Here is an 18498-nt window from a genome sequence, read left to right on the forward strand (position 1 = left end):
TGTACACGTGGCAGTTTGTAAGAATGGTTTTCATTTTTTTGCCTTGATTTTTGTTATATACCATTCATCTGAACTTCATGTGGGTGTACAAGAGCCTGGAGCATATACACCTCTACCCCGCTATAACGCGACCCGATATAACATGAATTTGGATATAATGCGGTAAAGCAGTGCTCCGGGGGGGCGGGGCTGCACACTCCGGTGGATCAAAGCAAGTTCGATATAACGCGGTTTCACCTATAACGCGGTAAGATTTTTTGGCTCCTGAGGACAGCGTTCTATCGAGGTAGAGGTGTAGCAACTTCTCTTCTGGGCTTGACATATCCATTTGCCTGTGACCCCAGGCAACAAATCTAGCTGTGGTATGTAACTCAGCAGGTTTACTGTATGATCTGCAAAATAATACTTAATATCTTTTAAATTTAATGGCCCTTATTTTCTTCAAGTGATTCCTTGTTCTCATACGATTGGACGAGGTAATAAGTAGGACTTTATCATTCTCTTCATAGGTTTGACTACCTCAGCCAAGTTCTGTACACGTCTTATCCTTTTCAGGACCAAAAAAAAAAAAAAAGGGCCCCATTTATGAAACTATTTACGATTAGTGCCCTACAAGCTGTGTATCTTGCAGTGTGATGCAAGAAACACAAATTTGATTCCCAGTCCTGCTCTCTGGTTCTCTAGGCTGCTGAAGGACAGCACGAACCTGGGGCAGAAAGCGTGTTTTGCCCCTGAAATACAGGTACAGTCTTTCTGAAGACTTCCCCACACATCTCTTCTCCATAAATTGTGGCGACTTAGAATGGTCTCTGCCTATCATTTGTGCCAGCCTAGCTTCGGCTAATTTCTATAAAGATTTTAAGATTTATTCCTTTGAAAATTATATTCTTACCCTGTACTGAAAAAACTAAGCTAGAGTTTTACCATTACTCAGTGTGTAGCTGCAATGAAATTAAAATAGGATTGTGTGCATTAAAAAGAGGTGGAGAATACATAAATTGCATTAACATCTTGGTAGTCTTTTCTGAATATCGCATCTGGTCATGAATTTACCAAAAAATAATGCTCCTGACTGCTCTTACATCATGTTGATGTAAGCTGAATAGTTGAACAGTGATTTCTAAACAGTAAATCAATTTTATCCAGTAGCAAATGATAAAGATTGAGTTAATTTTAGATGGAGTGATTTTTGTCTATATGGGTATGTTCTAATGCTGCCTTAACCTCCCCCCAGGAAGAAGAACAAATCCCATCGTGATATCAAGCGAATGCAGTGTGAATGTCCACCTCTTTCTAAAGAAGAGAGAGCTCAAGGGGAGGTAGCCTGTGGTGAAGATTGTCTCAATCGCCTGCTCATGATAGAATGGTAAGTACTGTTTGGTGAGATGTCCAAGCTGAGCTCTTTCCCTGGCATTGAGTATCGGAAGACACCAAGTTGTCTTTGTGTTGCCGTTTGCAGTGACATATATTCATACGTTGGCCTTTCCCTTTTGGAGATCAGAATTTAAATCCTAACTTAGGGCTTGTGAATCAGTGTAGTAGTCTCATATTCATCTCTGAGCCTATCCCAAAAGCACTGAAGTGTCTGCCCAGGAGGCGCAATGCACTGCAGCCTAGGCCTGAGGGAGGCAGGAATGGGGGAGGCGTAGCTTTCCAGGCCGCTGCCTTGTTTTTCAGTTTTTTCCTCTGTTGCCTACCTCTCCTCTCTCACTAGGCTCTTATCAGGCCCTTTCCTTCCCCTTTATCTTGAGTCCTCTTGCTGGGAAGAAAGAGGCAGCAGGGCTGAGACAACTGCTGCTCCGTGTTTTCAGTTGGCAGGAGGCAAAGAACTGGGCAAAAGGAGCTGCATTGACAGCTGACTGGCAATCAGATTTGCTTCCTGATAGGTGGAGACATAATGATTGTTACCAAGTAAGATGGGAGAAGAGGGATGAATGATATCGACCCTTTGGTATCTAAGACCCTGGATCTCTGATCAGTCCAAGCTCTAGAGCAGGGGCAGGCAAACTTTTTGGCCTGAGGGCCACATCAGGTTTGGGAAATTGTATGGAGGGCCGGTTAGGGGAGGCTGTGCCTCCCCAAACAGCCAGGCATGGCCCGGCCCTGCCCCCTATCCGATTCCCCCCCGATGTCCCCCTCCCCCCCCCCCGGACTCCTGCCCCATCCAACCCCCCCCGTTCCCTGACGGCCCCCCCGGGACTCCTGCCCCATCCACCTCCCCTGCTCCTTGTCCCCTGACTGCCCCTAGAACCCCTGCCCCTGACTGCCCCCCCCAGGACCCCTGCCCGCATTCAACCCCATTTCCCACCCTCTGACCACCCCCCCATCCACACCCCCCACCCCCGACCACCACCCCGAACTCCCCTGCCCTCTATCCAACCCCATCTGCTCCCTGCCCCTTACCACACTGCCTGGAGCACCGGTGGCTGGCGGTACTACAGCCGCGACGCCTGGCTGGAGCCAGCCACGCCAACGCGCAGCACAGAGCCCCAGGTCAGGCCGGGATCTGCAGCTGCGCTGCCCCAGGAGCTTGCAGCCTCGCCACGCAGAGTATTGCGCTGGTGGCACAGTGAGCTGAGGCTGTGGGGAAGGGGGCTAGCCTCCTGGGCCAGGAGCTTAGGGGCCAGGCAGGAGGGTCCCGCGGGCCATAGTTTGCCCACCTCTGCTCTAGAGGCAGGGAAGGGGGCAGTCTCTTAGGAAGAAGCCATAAAATATACAGAGCAGATGCCAGTATGTTGGTTTAATCACAGTAACACTGCTGATCTAACAAAATCTTAGTCTAAATATAAACCATTCAAAATTGAACGTTGGTTGTCAGGTGGTTATACTTCTTTATAGTGAAATATGTTTGTGGGTTTTGCACTGAATTTATTATTTATTGGCTCATGTCGATTTCCCAGCTATTTCCCAAGCTGCTTCTGTTGTCACTGCCAACCCACTGGGAGTTGATTGTTCTGTTTCCTCTACTTAGTTCTTCCAGGTGCCCGAATGGGGACTACTGTTCCAACAGGCGGTTCCAGAGGAAACAGCATGCAGATGTTGAAGTGATCCTAACTGAGAAAAAAGGCTGGGGACTGAGAGCTGCCAAAGATCTCCCATCGTAAGGCTTTCCTCTTCATATGACCTTTAATTGAGTTTTCTCAACCAATAGCTAGATGCTACAGCCAGTACTCCATTCTTGTCCTCCTTGGCCTCTGTTTCTACTACTGTTTGTCACGTACTCCTTGAAATCTTGTGCTCTCTTTTTGTGACTCTGTTTCCTACTATCTCTCCTCCCCTCTGATCACTACTTTGGCTACCTCTGTTGGTTGTTCATCCTCCCCCTCCTTGTGGGTGGGTGTGGGTCCCCACAGGAATTGGCTCTTGGTCCTCTCTCCTCTTTCCCTTCTAAGCCTATTTCTGGGTAATCCCATCTGCTCACATGCTTTTAACTACCATTTTTACACTGATGATTCATGGGTCTGACTTTCCGCATTTAACTTGTCTCCCTCTAGCTAATCCCACATCACAACCTGTTTGACATTTAAACTTAAGGTGGCCACAACTGAACTCCTGATCTGTCCACTGAAATCCTCTCTATTCCCCTTAATTTTCTGACTGTGACTACACTACCATCCTTGTGGCTGAGGCCAATTACATGGGAGACATCTTGGACTTCTCTCGCTGAACTGATCTGTAAGGCCGCAGTCATATTACATCCTTCATATCTCCCCTCCACACCCAGCTCTGCTGTAATGCTTTTGAGAAATCAGCCATTTAATGATGGCAGATGGGGATATTGCTGGTACTCATTTGTTGTAAACCTACATATATTTGACTATATCCCTCTTCCTTCCCCCCCCCCCCCCCCCCCACCGTGTTACTTCTCTAAGTTTGAAAGCTCTGTGGGGCAAGGGCCATGGATTCATGTGTTTGTACAGTGTCTAGTGCAAAAGGGCTCGAGTCCTTATCAGGGCCTACAGGCATGATTGTAATACACATCTATTATAATAGTGCCAAGAGACCCCCGATTAGTATTGGAGCCACATTGTATTAGATGCTGTACAGAGTTACAGGCCCTGCCCTGAAGAGCTTGCATTCACAGGCATAACAGCTGGGTGTAACAAAGTATGATACTCAGACAAGGAGAAGAGTAATGGGAGGAATATGCTTTTATATAAGTGAAATGTGCACAGCTAGGTGGTTTCAGGTCAGTTAAACTTTCTTAAAATATATCTGAGACGTCCCTACTGGCCCTCTACCGACTTAAGAGTTGGCTGTTTCCCCTGAGCACAGGAGACAGGAGTTGTGGGGGGCACTGAAGTGAGGACAGGATCGTGTCTGCATAGACTAATTTAGGGCAGGTATTCCATGCAAAAGAGGCAGTTTGGAAGAAGTTGCAAGGGTGCTTATGGGGGAAGCAGACAAAATCCTCTGTGAAGGAGGCAGGGGGAGACTTCATTAGAGACAAAAGTGGATAAGTAGGGAGAGGCTAAGTTGTAATGGCCTTAAAGGTAAATTCTATGCTTAAGTACTTGGATACATTTTCCTGACTGCTTATTTGGTTTAGACAGCATCATTTCCCCCCCTCTAAATATATTTCATAGCCTTTCAGAATCCAAAGAGAAAATTCAAGTGTTTCTCTATAGAATGTGGTAGTTAGATTTTCTCCCGCAAAATCTTTTGTAGTTGCACACTTGGTTGTCTGAAGAACCAATGTTGTGCATTGGCAATTGCATTAGGCCGTGAAAGGGAGCCAGTAAGTCTGTTTTGTCTCAAGTGCATGTGACTATGGGAAGTTTTAGATGACTGTGTCTTGTATTTTGCTGTGCAACGATCTTCTGGTGTCTTGGAGTTTTTCGTATGTTCCCTTGGAAATTCTGATTCTTTGCTTCTGTTGAAGCATGCTAGGAACCCAACAGAAGTTCTTTGCTAGTTTTTAACAAGAGGACACATTTGGTCTTGTAGCAGCTAGAAATATTGCTGTCCTGTCAATTATATGAGCTTTTGCATGAGGAAGACGGAGGGAGAGTTTTAATGTGAAGCAGTCCTTCACAAATGAAGCACAATGAGCAGCATATTTAAAGCAATATGTTTAACTGACGACCTCTGTACTGAAAGTCCATGTGAAAGGTAAATAACCAGTCTTTCAAAGCTATGGTTATCTTATGTATTGATTACTGAGAGTAGTCACAATCTACTCCTCTCACTGGTACAAAGCTTTGATAAGGATGAGCTTCAGAGGTGTGACAGTGGCTAGCAAATCAGTTGTGAGGTTGCAGTGTGATATAGTATCAAAAATAATTTTGATTGATTCTGGCCTGGGTATGCAAAGGCATCACAGTTTAGACCCCCACAGCTGTCCCAGAGGTGAGTCTCTATACATCTTTGGGAATAGTGCATTTGGTACTGGGCTCCTTCATATCAGAGAATGGATGTGAATTGGGGAGGAGTTCAGAGAGGAGCAGCAAAATATTGAGGAGACAGGACTGACTTAGGAGGGAAAATGTAAAGAAGAAAATCTGTATAGTTTGGCAAGGTAATGCTGAAGGTGAAAGAGACACAAACCCAGGAGCTGGGTTGGCCCAGCCGGTTTGCAGCTGTTTTTAGAGCAGGCGCTCTTTTAGCTCAGTGCTGCTGTTTTTCTCCTCACTGTGCTCCCATGCCCTGATGGTAGCACCGCTTCCCCATCCTAGAGACAATGATGCTGAGTTCAGAGTTGTGCTGAAGCATAAAAGCCCAACAGAAAGTGCAGTCAGGACTGTAAAAGGGAAAAGAGCCAGCTGGAGCGATAGAGCGTCCGTCTGAAAACTGTTGCTACCAACTTCCCAGGGGGCTGAGTTCTGCCTCATTGCGCCCACCCCAAGACAGAGCCAGGGAAAAACCCAGCTACTTCATAAGAGAATCATGGGATGGGGTCTAGGTGATCTCAGTTGTGGAATACAGGAGTTGGGGCTTTCTGAGGTACCAGGGGCCTGGTTTATTGGATAAATGGGTCAGGGGAGATGGAATAGAGGAGCCTGACTTATGAACACAGGATCTTAGAAGAGATGGGTAACAGACCTGTGAGATATAGATGGTCTAGACTACAGATTACAGGAGTTCAGGGAAAATGGGGTGCATAGAGTCCATGCTTTGGTGTAGCAAGTGAGCAATGTTCAGTTCAAGTGGAGCTCAAGAGGGTACCGTCACTTCCTCCCCACTGTCCCCCTCCTCCTGATCTATCCTTTGATGTTTGCAGGGTATGAAACTCTACGGAGTGAAAGGGATTTTTTAGGATGTGATGAGAAAGTGTAATGGGGATTAGTGGGATGACATTAAGAAAAGGAAAATTAAGGGAAATATCAGGAAAAAATTTTCAACAGTGCAACCTACTAGCCAGGGGAAGTGTGGAAAGCCTGAAGCATTTCAAGCCAGATTGGTTAAAGGTTGTAGTTAAAGTTATAGTTAAGGTTAAAGCCAGTTTTCTGCTTGGAACTTGACTTTTCTAAGTGCTCTAAAATCTACACGGTTACTCAGATTGACTTGAAATTTGGTGTGCCTCATGGGGGGCACCAGGTTCTTTTACCTATCCAAATTTGGAGACCATTTTGGAGATCAAAGCATTCCTGATATACAGCCCCACCACCACCCCAAAAAATTCCAGCTTTCTTAAAGTGGAGAGAATCTGGCTCACCGATCAAGATCAAACCAGCGCTTACATCATTGCACCGGGGTCTCCAACGCTCGAGGGTTGCCCCAATAGAGTGCCTAGCACCCACCAGCCCTTTGAGGGAAATCAAATTAAAAGGTTCTTTGAAAAAGAGTTTGTTTCTCCTTTTCAGCTTGTTGCAAGCCTCATGACGTGTGCTTATTCTCACTCCTAATAGACTACACAGAGCATGCCCAGACAGAGGCGTTAACAGGATTGTTAGCCTTCAAAATTTCACACTAGCGGGATAGCTCAAGAGAATAAGCAGTCCTTTGAATCTGACCCATCTAGTGCCTGTTTGAGTCCCACTTTGATCAGAAATCTGGAAAAGATAGGGAGGCATATTGCTAAAATCGTTCTCTGCCAGGGTTTTTTATTTTGTGGAAACGTAATCAAAGTATTTGGGGGGGGGGGGGGGGGGGGGAAGGGGGAAAAAAAACCACACTAGCCATAGGGCGAGGCATTTTAGGAGGTGGAGGGTGTCCTGCCCCTCTGCAGGGGTCTGAGCCCCTGTCCCTGCCCACTCTGTGTTCTGGGATCTGGGGGACCCTGTTCCACTTGGGCTGTTTGAACCCGTCTCCCTGCCCCTCCATGTGGGCTGGGATCTGGAGTAGTGGGAGTGGTGAAGGTAATGCAGATTTAAATATCTGAAATCCAGGAAATGAATAGGTCAGATACATCTCACTAGAATGTGTGGAGGAGGGGTGGACCTGAAGCAGCAAGAGGAGGCCCAGGCTGAAGGTGGGCAGTGGGAGTGAGGGACCCAACTGAGTGTGCAGCTCGGGCTACATAACCAAGATAGCTTGTGGCCCTCCAGTAAGCTGCTGCCTCTGATACATATATGCAGCAGCATAGGACAGGAGACAGCAAAGAACAACTTGTTACACATTAATGGCTTCTACAGTGCCAGCTAATGGCTCAATGGGATGGGAAGGGATAGCTGGAAATGTTGGGAGGGCTACATGTTGTGGGGAATGATGGGGCAGGAGGTAGAGGAGAGAGAGGCACCATTCTTCTCTCACACTTAAAGTTACAGTAACAATCGTGTAATAAAACTGTCAAGGTTTCGGGACATAGACCATGGATGAGATTTCTCTTACAGGCCCCGTCAGCAGCCACACGCTGCAAACATTTCAAAGCATGGCCATTATCCCCATTCTACTATAACAAAAGGTAGAGGATGGGGGAGGGTCATTGTGGAATCATGTAGCAATTGTGTGGTCTAGTGGCAAGACCTCTGGACTGAGACTATTCCTAGGTGTGCCACTGGCCTGCTGGGTGACCTTGGGCATGTCACTTTGCCTTTCTGCACTCAGTTTCCCATCTGTAAAATGGAGGTAATGATCTACGTCTCTTTGAGATTTACTGGTTAAAAAAAGGCCTGTATAAAATCTAGGTCTTTTGATTATTACCTAGCCATAGTAGCATATCCGCTGCAAACCTTGGCGAGAACTATAACTGCTTACATGACCACTAACTCCTACCAAAAACATTTCTCTTTTTGTTCCACAAAGCCAGGAAATTAAATGGGAAAAAACTTTTAGCGCAAAGTTAAGATTGCCTGGTGATAGCTTATGCCCTTCCAGAACGTTGAGTTCAGAAAATCAGGAAATACAACGCTCACACAATTGTAACTCTGTCCTCTTTGAGCAACAACAACCCTAAGGCACACACTGCCACTCAGCCTTTTCACTGTACCGGACAGGCACTGCCTGCATGTGCTATATGCTCAAACACAACCTATTCCCCCTGTCAGAATACCACACTTTGTGAAATTTCACAACCACTTCATACCCTTTTACAACCCCTGCACACTTGCACACAGAATGCCACCTAAGCCTATACTTTCTTCTACCTACCCATCATTAAATCCACAGACTGCTCTCATATTCTACCTCGCTACTGACAATACCCATGGCAAGAAGTCCCCAGTGCCCTGCAACTGACACATTTACAATTCTGTATTGAAATGATGCAGACTGGAACCTCAAGGTATTTATGTATCTTTCCTTTGATACCACACATGGCGGGAAGGGGGGGGGGGGGGCTCAGTACAGATCTCCACAGATCACAATCACAGCTCTTTCAAGCTGCTCCAAATTTTTCCTCCACCATTCAGTACAGCTACACCTAACACAGTGAATACAACTTGAGGGAATGCAGATAATTCCCAGTAACTATCACCAGCTCCAGTGGGGCAGAGTTATGGTTGCATGGGCATTTACCTTAACTCTGTATATCTTGATATCAGAAGTTTTAGCGTAGCAGAATTCGATGTTCTGGAAAGGCTCAAGCTATCACCAAGCAATCATAACGCTGTGCTAATGAAGTTTTTTTGCCATTTAATGTACTCTATGGCACGATCCTGTGACGGCTCTGAGGGAGATGGAGCAGATGACCTAATAAGTCTCTTCATTTTGGGTTCATCTTTTCCTAAAAATACAAAGGATACTTAGTCCCCTCTTCATCCCTGCCCACAAGGTCAGCGAGGTACAAAATGAGGCCATCACAGACAGCTTTTCATGGTTTTTTTTCCAAAATCTGACAATGCACATTCTGCCGAAACTCCTTATATTCTTCATATCAAAGAACTTCCTCAGTAAAATGTAATGCATTTATATGATAGACTCTACTTAGCAAGGAACTTGTATTCTTCTCTGAAGTGCCTTTCATGTTGCTTTGTAAATAACTGTGATAATGTTAGTTTAAAAAAAATCCTAGTTGCCCAAGGTATAATGCACTTAAAACTGTTTGTTTCAATACAAAAATCTAAGCCATATTGACAGCTCTAACAGCCAATTCTGTGAGTTTGTCTCAACAACAATAGGTTTCATCCTTGGTATTTAACTTGGTTTGCTCCTAAGCAGATAATGATGCTTTTCCTCCTGGGGTCTTGCAGTAACACGTTTGTGCTGGAATATTGTGGAGAAGTGCTGGATCACAAAGAGTTCAAAGCCCGAGTGAAAGAGTATGCCCGAAGTAAGAACATTCACTACTACTTCATGGCACTGAAAAATGATGAGGTGAGTGGCAGTGTATACGCACTTGTAGGAGGGAGCAGTGTGTGTGTGTGTGTGTGTACACACATATGTGTACAACTCTAGGTAAATACAATTTTACTTGAATGTGCCATGCAGAAATAGCAGTTTTTTTCCTCAAAGTCCCAAATTCCTGTTTTTCATTTAAGCCCTTTTACCTGACAGGAGCTATACCAAACAGTGTTACTGGCTACTTATACCTAATTTAAGCTATTGATATATCAGTAGTTCTTCATTAATTGTCTTTTGTAAATCGCTGCTCTTGGAGTTAAATCCCTAACTGCATGGATCTGGAATAGTTACAAGCCTAAGCAAGATTCATGGGCCCTAAGGCTCTGAGGGGACCATGTCTGTAAAAATACATCTAAATATTTTCCTTTTCCACGTAAGCAATTTCTGTAGTTGGCCCTGGGGTTATGTGGTCATGAATTTGGGGGGAGAGGGTGCAGTAAAGTAGTGTGCCCATTTGTGAGTGGGTGGGCAACGTGGTCCATGAGACCATCTTTGTATTAAAACATGATCTATGTGACAAAAACATTTCAGATCTCCTGGTGTGGACATTGCTGGGGGCTGCATGTGTGGGAAATAATTGTTAAGATTTAGAATATAATAATAACCCCAGAACCAAGGAGAAATACGATGCATACTCTCTTAATACTAGGGATAACAATGTAAATCAAATAATAGTGTCTTGTTTTCTGATACACAAATTTTATTACGAAACCTTTTTTCTCCAAAGCTATTAAGGCTGATGCATGAAACAGGAAAAAAATATTAAAATTCTTATTGAAGTTTTCACCTTCACCTTGCTACATACACATGCTGACTTTTGCTTCTACCATAGCACAGAGGAGAGGAAGAGAGTGCTTTTTGCTATAATTACTTTTCACTTTCAGATAATAGATGCAACCCAGAAAGGAAACTGCTCCCGTTTCATGAACCACAGCTGTGAACCAAACTGTGAGACACAAAAGGTGAGCTTCAAAGAAAACCTACTGCTGCTTTGTTTTCAGTTTTGTTTGAGTTTTAACATAGTAGAAAATTCATTTGCCATTGACCTTTGCCTCTCTATCATTCAATCACTGCTATTCAAAAGTAAATATATACCTTGGAAACCGGCTAATGCAGACACTTCAATTTGGGATTTTAAGATCCTTCAGAGATGTTTTCTGCCTCTTGGAGGGTTAGCAATGTCACTTGCCAGAGTTCCTTAATTTAATACAGAAACTGGGGGTCAAGCCTGGATATTGTAATAATCAATATTGTCATGTATTTTTTTCCTGCTGTAGTGGACTGTGAATGGACAGCTAAGGGTTGGCTTTTTCACCACCAAACTAGTTCCATCAGGCTCAGAGCTAACATTTGACTACCAGTTCCAGAGATATGGGTAGGTATTTTCTCCGTTTGTCTGCTTCAGTGTTACGAGTGGGTCTCCCTGAGTGCTCATACAATTAAAAAATTGTGCTGCAAAACTGACCAGTGAAAAGACATCCAAATGAATGTGAACAGTGGAAATCAAATTGGAGGTTAGGGATGAAAAAGGTAATGGGATAATCTAGTCAATGTCCCATCTAATGTAGGTTTGTTCCTGTAGATTTTATGGTATTTCTTTCAATCTGCCTTTAAATGTCCCAAGTCTGGGGGCTTCCCCCATTTCCCTTCGGAGACTATCCTACTGTCCATAATATGGGAGTTTTCCAGATAATGATTTTATAGACTTTTTCCTAATTTCATCCCCTTGCTAGCTGTCCTAGCTGCACCCCTGTTTTACAGAATTCCTGTTTTCCACTCCTGCACCCTTAGTATTTTTTACAGCTTTTTAGATATTTGTAGACAAATACCATGTTCCTCTCTCTCCCCCTCACTCACACTCACTATTTCCCCCCATCTTCCCCCTCCCCCCCCCAATGCTTAGACAAGCTACAGCATATCTATTTAACTCTGTCTTTCCTTGTAGAACGGTTACTGTATCGTAGTTACTTTTATCTGAAAGTCCTCTAACTTGGAAAGCTAGATGTACTATTCCAGTTCTCACTCTAGGTTTACAGCGAGATGCTTCATACTGTGATGTCTCTGCATTCTGCGGTGTGTCGTATCTGACAGATGAATGAGACACTCTCTAACTTAAACAGAGTTGAATTGTAGAGAAATTTATACTCAATGAAAATTCCTACTAATACCGTTTTAAAACATCTTGCCATTTGTTTAATGAATAGTCCACTCCTACAGACACCATTTCATATCAGAAGGTACTGTATATTTAGAATTTGAGGGCTGGAAATAATTGTCTAAAAAAAAATAAAAATCACCTGTTCCAAAATGTCAATTATTCTCACGTGGTCACCCATTCCAAGTAGTAACCAAGCTCAAACCTTGCCAAACTTCTGAAACCAGACCATATGAGCCTGTCCACCTACGGGGAGAGTCAGTCTTCAAGCATTCCTACTGCTTTCTACTTTTGATCTAACATACTGCAACTCCTACGATGCATCTGTACATCTGAATTAGTATTTGTTTAATGTACCACTAACTTAATTTTATAAACTGCTGTCCCAGATGAAAATATAGGAGAGTTACTGTGGCAGGAAAATGTTAAGCATTTGTATGAAGTATGCAAACTATTTTGAAGACACATGAACTTGCTTTGACATGTAACAAATATCTCCTCAACCTTCTGCAGTCACTTGCAGCTGAGTGTATTGCATCGATGAGCGTGGAGAATATTGCACATAGGGAAGTGTTCCTGAAGTTAAGGAAACAAAGTTACTGCTCATTCTAAAATCCATAACCTTATTTCATATGCAAATTATTTCAAACTATTCAAAAGTATTAGTTTTTATTCCGGACAAATAGTTACAGCCTGGGTTGAATCCTCGCAATGGACAGTCACCATTCTGCTGTCCTATACCCAACCTGGATCTCACATGCCCACAAGCCCACTGGGTCTGGGCAGCATCCAGACACTGTTTGTAGCTGTGGTCTCTGTCTCACTCCCAGGGTGCAGACTGTGGTACAGTGGATCCCACAGTCCTGCTGCCCTTGGCCCCGAGACCAGTGATGAACCCCTCAGAGGTCTATGCATGCTATCGCCATAGGCCACCCTCATGGGTACTCTGATGTGTAGTTTAACTCTTCAGGGACATGTGGCAGATAAAGTAAGGAATACTGAGGCTTTGCAAAGGAACCTTTTAAACATATATACGCTTCACTTAGAGACAGCACAGGAGGTTTACAGATCTATGTACAAATGGCAATACACTTCCCCACTCCTCCGAGACTATGCTCACCCCTTCTGTGTGTCCTTAGGCCCAGTGTGTGTGCGGTGGGGCTCTTCCTCGTGCAGGCCTTCTGCTTCCTGGTGATGTTCCCCAGTGGGGGAGAGGATCTGGGGCAGACCTTGCCCTTAACTAAAGTTTGTCTCCTCTGTCAGTGATTCACTGGCTGGCTTCAAAGCCCTAATCATGTGGCTAAATTCCCAGCCCGCCTGCTCCTCCTATTCTCCCCCTCCCCCAACCAGCTTCCCTTCGGTCCTCCTTTTTAGCAAACCCATTGTTCTAATAGGGGAGTGTTATTCAAAGGTGGTAGCCCCTTGATGTGCCTCATATTCAGGCACCAGGCTCCATAACATGAGTGATGATGCAGTCCAACATGACTGTTACAGTCTATGGTGAAGGACATAAGTTTACACTCAAAATAGAAGCTGAAATACAACATGGTTTTCACAAAATCAGCCTGGGGACCCAGACAGCCCCTCGAATTGTCACCGTTACATGCAATTTGAAGTTTTAAATTGGTCATTTTTGAGTTCTCTAAATACCAAGAGTCTGAACGTGTGAATTGCTGAAGAAAGCTTTTTTCTCCTGCCCCCTTTTGGTGAGCCCAAGCATGAGACTTTCCTCTTCAGAGTAACTTATTGAGAAAGTTATTTTGCAACGTGGGTTTTAGAATTGTTCTGCCATGACAACCTTAACTGTGTAGTGTCTCAGCCATAATGATAAAGCTGTTGTTTATATTGCGGCTTACAGGCACTGCTTAGTCAGGGATCAGGCTCCAGTTGTGCTAAGCAGTGTACAAAGGAGTAAAACAAAGACAGGCCCTGAGAAGCAGGTAGAAAAACAGAAGCACTATAGTTAGCTAAAAACAGCCAGGAAAATGAATGAACTCTTGCTTTCTGTCTGTTAGATCTTGACGCAGCCTGGAGTTGAGTTTCCATAAGTGTTTGCCCAACTTCTTGTTAAGGAGATATGGGAATACGCTAACCATAAAGAAATTGAAGAGGTTTGTTTGAGTTTGGGAGAGATTGCATCAGCCAGAACTGAAAGGACCTGCCATGTACAGTGGTTTATAACCTTATAGACTGCTTTCTTGTGCAGGAGGGAAACGGTGTGAAACATTCTGTTTAGAAACCATTTGGTTTATATGTTCGATGTAGCAGCTCTTAATTTTTCAGAACAAAATGGAGAAAAAAATACAAAGAATCACATGACAAACAGAATTATCTTAAGAATGTTCAAAATTTTCTAATAGCTCTTCAGTAGCCATTTGAAATAACAGCTTAATAGAAAGAAGAAAGGATAAGGAGTGATTAAACAGCACTGTAATTGTTCTTCCAGGACAGTAAAATTAAAATGCATTTAGTAGTTAGGAAATAACCCTGCTGTGAATGTCGTCAATCTCTTACTAACCTCTGCAAACTAACGTCACGTGTCACTCATACCCCTTGAACAGCAAAGAGGCTCAGAAATGCTTCTGTGGCTCAACTAACTGCCGGGGTTACCTGGGAGGAGAGAACAGGGTCAGCATCAGAGCCGCAGGAGGAAAAATGAAAAAGGAACGCTCTCGTAAGAAAGACTCGGTGAGTGTGACCCTTTCTTGTTTGCTTTGTACAACCTGCTTTCCATAAAGGGTGACCCAAGGAGGTGATCTTCCTTATTGAAGTCTCAAAAGGCAGCCTTAAGATGGGGACAGAGCTCTTCTGGGATCAGCGAAGTTTAGTGTGACCCAAAGGTTTCATCAGAATATTGCCAACCGCAAACCTATTTTACGCGCCTGTAAAAACCCAAGCAAACGCAGCACACTCAAGGCCAGCTTAGGATAGAATGGTTTATTAATATGTAATGCATGCTCATGTGACTTCTTTGCAAGCTCCCTTGCTTCTAGGCCAAGGTGATTGCAAATTCAGATCTCTCACGACAGCTTCAGGGCTCACCCACTGCAGGAAACATCTGCACTGGTTTAAGTGCAATCCTTTGGTTGAGATGTTGAACGAGTGCAGCTGTTCCTTGCTTTCTTGCTGTCGGTGAGCCCTGAAGGTGTGGTGGTAGATTTGAACTTGCATTCACCTTGGCTTAGAGGCCAATGTGACTATGCATTAAATCTGCTTTGACATCCGTTTTAATTGTTGTATTTGCTGCCCCATGTGATACATTTCATGTATACAGAACTAGAGCCTTTCCTAGCTTTCATCAGGCCTTCTACCATTTCCGCCAAATAACTTTGATCAAGGTATTTATGTGAATTCAATCCTTTGGGTTGTAGTGGTGAACTTGCAGTGACAATGACAAGCCTCACAGGAAACTCTCATGAGAAGCACAATTTAGAGAAAGAAAAAAAGAAAAAAGCTTTACCTCCGGATTACAAGTTTCCTCTAAGAAACTGGAAGGATCCTTTTCACTGTCTGTAAAATGTAGCTGTTTTTTGGCTTATGGGAATGCTAATTACCCTCCTTGAAACTGCTTTTACATGTATGTACCCTTTTGGAGGCGGACTGCCTTCTGAAGCTAGCAGCTTCATTTCGATCGACCGTATCTCTGTTTGGGTGGTCAGGGAATTAGACTTCTTAAAATTGACCTCTTATATTTTTACATTTTCCCAGAAAAGTGTTTCCCTACTTGTCTTCCTAAAAATAGCTTATAAATTACATTTGAATGATATGCTTCTCTCCAGCAAACTTCATTTTTAGGTATTCACAGGATGTTGCAATTCTCTGTATTAAATAAGGTATTGTTAAAAGTGAAAGTTCTTTGATCTTGAGAACAGATATCCAGGTCTTTGCATCCTTGGATCAGAGAATGCAATCACATTGATTTAAGACAAGACCACTCTCTTCCTATGTTTCAAATTTCCTTGAGGGCTTTCCATTAGGGATATAGCTGCCAGAGCGAGCCAAGGCTTCCATATTCTACCTGCTTAAGAAGACTGCCTGGTCAAATCCCACACTTCGTTATCACTTATAAAGTAGAGTTAAAATATTAATTACTGCCACATTAGATCATGAATATTTGTCCCGGGTAATTTTTTTTGTTCATACAAACTTTAGAGTGAACATTTGCTCATTACTGCCCCAGTGTATATCTTGGATATAGAGAAACCTCTGTTTTGTGGCGTCCTAAATTGAAGCAGCCCTAGCCATGTTTTAAATAGCATCTCCTGTTTTCATATATGAAAAGGTAAATTTGAAACCAGAATATCTTGCTAAATAATACAGCCAGAGTTTCCTTTGCAGAGCATTCTGCACGTGTTAAATGCACACAACTAAGGACATAGGCGGTGGGTATGATTGGAATGTGTGGCACAAGCTAAAGCTTCAGGTCTAGATGGAAGATGCTATGTTGCACACATTTTTGCTCCCAAGAACGCAATCAGATTTTTCACCCCTCCCCCCGCCCATTTTACTGGTCTAAGCCGCTAACTTGAGAGAAAAGCACAGCGTGTGAAATATTTACATATTGTATTCAAAGTCTTTATTCAAGAAATGACTGAAAAAGTCAGAGGAGAACTATGGGGCGGCAAATAAAAAAAACTACAAATGAAATTAAGTATACCTAAAACTAGATTTTCTTCCCTTTCAGTATATGAGATTTGGTCATGGAGAAACTTCTTATGGAACCTCAAAGCCAGAGAATAAATTCCCTTAACAGCTGATTGAGTGGTACCTTGTGAGTCTGATGGGGTGTTTTGTGAGTTGTATAATCATTTTCCTTTGACGTGGTAGGTGGATGGGGAGTTGGAAGCGCTGTTGGAGAATGGAGAGGGGCTTTCAGATAAGAACCAAGTTCTCAGTTTATCCCGGTTGATGGTTCGGATTGAGACTTTGGAGCAGAAACTCACCTGCCTCAAACTCATACAGGTGAGGAGATCCCAACCTGATTGAAGGAGGAGGGAAGTAAAATTATGTGAAGTATTTTTATTTTAAATAATGTGTTTAAAGGCTAGTGAGGAAGAGGGAGAAAATGGAAAATAGGTTTTACGGTTGTGCCAGTACAGAAGTTGGAGGGAAGAGCTACTCTATTTAGTGTGGCAAAGGGGTAAGTTTGCAGCCATACTTAAAGAATTTGTAGACCCTTTGTAGCTCCAACCCTTCATAGAATCATAGAATATCAGGGTTGGAAGAGACCTTAGGAGGTCATCTAGTCCAACCCCCTGCTCAAAGCAGGACCAATCCCCAGTTTCCTAAATAGCCCCCTCAAGGATTGAACTCACAACCCTGGGTTTAGCAGGCCAATGCTCAAACCAATGAGCTATCCCTCCCCCCCGTGGCTAACACTTTAGCCAGAGTGTTTTGCCTTTTGGAGGATTAGAAAGGTGACCTGCACAGTCCTTTCTAGATGTTAACTTAAAAGGGTCATTTTGACAAAATCATCCAAAAGTAGTGATTAATTTTGCTGAGATGAGAATAATGGTTACCAATATACTAAGATGTCTGATAAAATAAAATTTAAAAGGAAATGAATGTAGAGGGGGTAACCTGGACATCTTAGAATGAATTTATTTACACTTCTCTTCTAAAGCCATCCTGAATTTTTGTGTCTCTGACTTAGTGGAAAAGATTATTAGTTACTGCCAATTATCTGCTCACTCTAACCTCCTGTTAAGTTTTTATGCTGTAATACCAGCTGGCTACCAGGGAGACTTTTTTTTACTTTCTGCATGCACTATTGCACTAAAAACAGCTGTTTCTTTCACTTTAAAGTTACTGTAGACTTTTGGTGATGCTGTTCGATATTGGCACATGCCTAGGCTCGGCTCTCTACGTTGTGTGCATTTTTAGTAGCGTTGCGTTTTGTCAGTAACATGTACATAGTTCAGTAGTTAACAATGTCAGGATGTGGAAATTAGGTTTTAGTCTCTGAGGAAGTTGCTGACTGTTTCCATGGATTCTCCGTAACTGTTTCATCTAGAACACACACTCGCAAGCCTGCCTGAAGTCCTTCCTGGAATGTCATGGCTTGTCTCTCCTCTGGATCTGGATGGCTGAGCTGGGTGATGGACGGGGAAACACTGTGAACAACCTGAAGCTCCAGCTAGAGGTCAGTAATTGTCTCAGGATTTCCAGGTCACTCTATTTGTACATGAAGCTTTCAAAGCAGCTGTAGTAATTGCTGAGAAGAGTGAACATGTATGTATAAAAATATGATGCATTGATTCCAAGGCCAGAAGGTACCATTGTGGCCATCTAATCTGACCTCGTGCATAACACAGGCCAGAGAACTGCCCCAAAAAATTCCTAGAGCAGATCTTTTAGAAAAACTTCAAACCTTGATTTAAAAATTGTCAGTGAAAGAGAATCCACCACGACCCTTGGTAAGTTGTTCCAATGGTTAATTACTCTCACTGGTAAAAATGGGTATGGCTTATTTCTAGTCTGAATTTGTAATATCTTTCTCTGCTAGATTGAAGAGCCCTTTATTAAATATTTGTTCCCCTTGAAAATACTTATAGACGGTAATAGATCGAGCTCCTTGGGTCTGTCACTATAAGGCAGGTTTTCTAATCCTTTAATCATTCTTG

At 43.4% G+C, this 18498-nt stretch overlaps 1 protein-coding gene across 3 annotated transcripts in view; it reads left to right on the forward strand.

Moving 5' to 3' along the window:
- Positions 1-18498, forward strand: part of SETD2 (SET domain containing 2, histone lysine methyltransferase) — a 144019-nt gene that overhangs the window by 39225 nt on the left and 86296 nt on the right. For all 3 annotated transcript variants that reach the window (XR_003369800.1, XM_026651987.1, XM_026651988.1), the window contains exons 4-11: positions 1235-1366; positions 2972-3100; positions 9570-9693; positions 10605-10682; positions 10998-11095; positions 14437-14563; positions 16703-16837; positions 17889-18017. Coding sequence is in view for 2 of the 3 variants with exons in the window: in XM_026651987.1 (XP_026507772.1) it covers positions 1235-1366; positions 2972-3100; positions 9570-9693; positions 10605-10682; positions 10998-11095; positions 14437-14563; positions 16703-16837; positions 17889-18017 (952 nt within the window). In the remaining variant the exon portion in view is untranslated. The remainder of the gene's footprint in view (positions 1-1234; positions 1367-2971; positions 3101-9569; positions 9694-10604; positions 10683-10997; positions 11096-14436; positions 14564-16702; positions 16838-17888; positions 18018-18498) is intronic.

The sequence above is a fragment of the Terrapene carolina genome, unplaced genomic scaffold (genome assembly GCF_002925995.2).
Source record: "Terrapene carolina triunguis isolate 2854851 unplaced genomic scaffold, T_m_triunguis-2.0 Scaffold111, whole genome shotgun sequence".
Lineage (NCBI taxonomy): Eukaryota > Metazoa > Chordata > Testudines > Emydidae > Terrapene > Terrapene triunguis.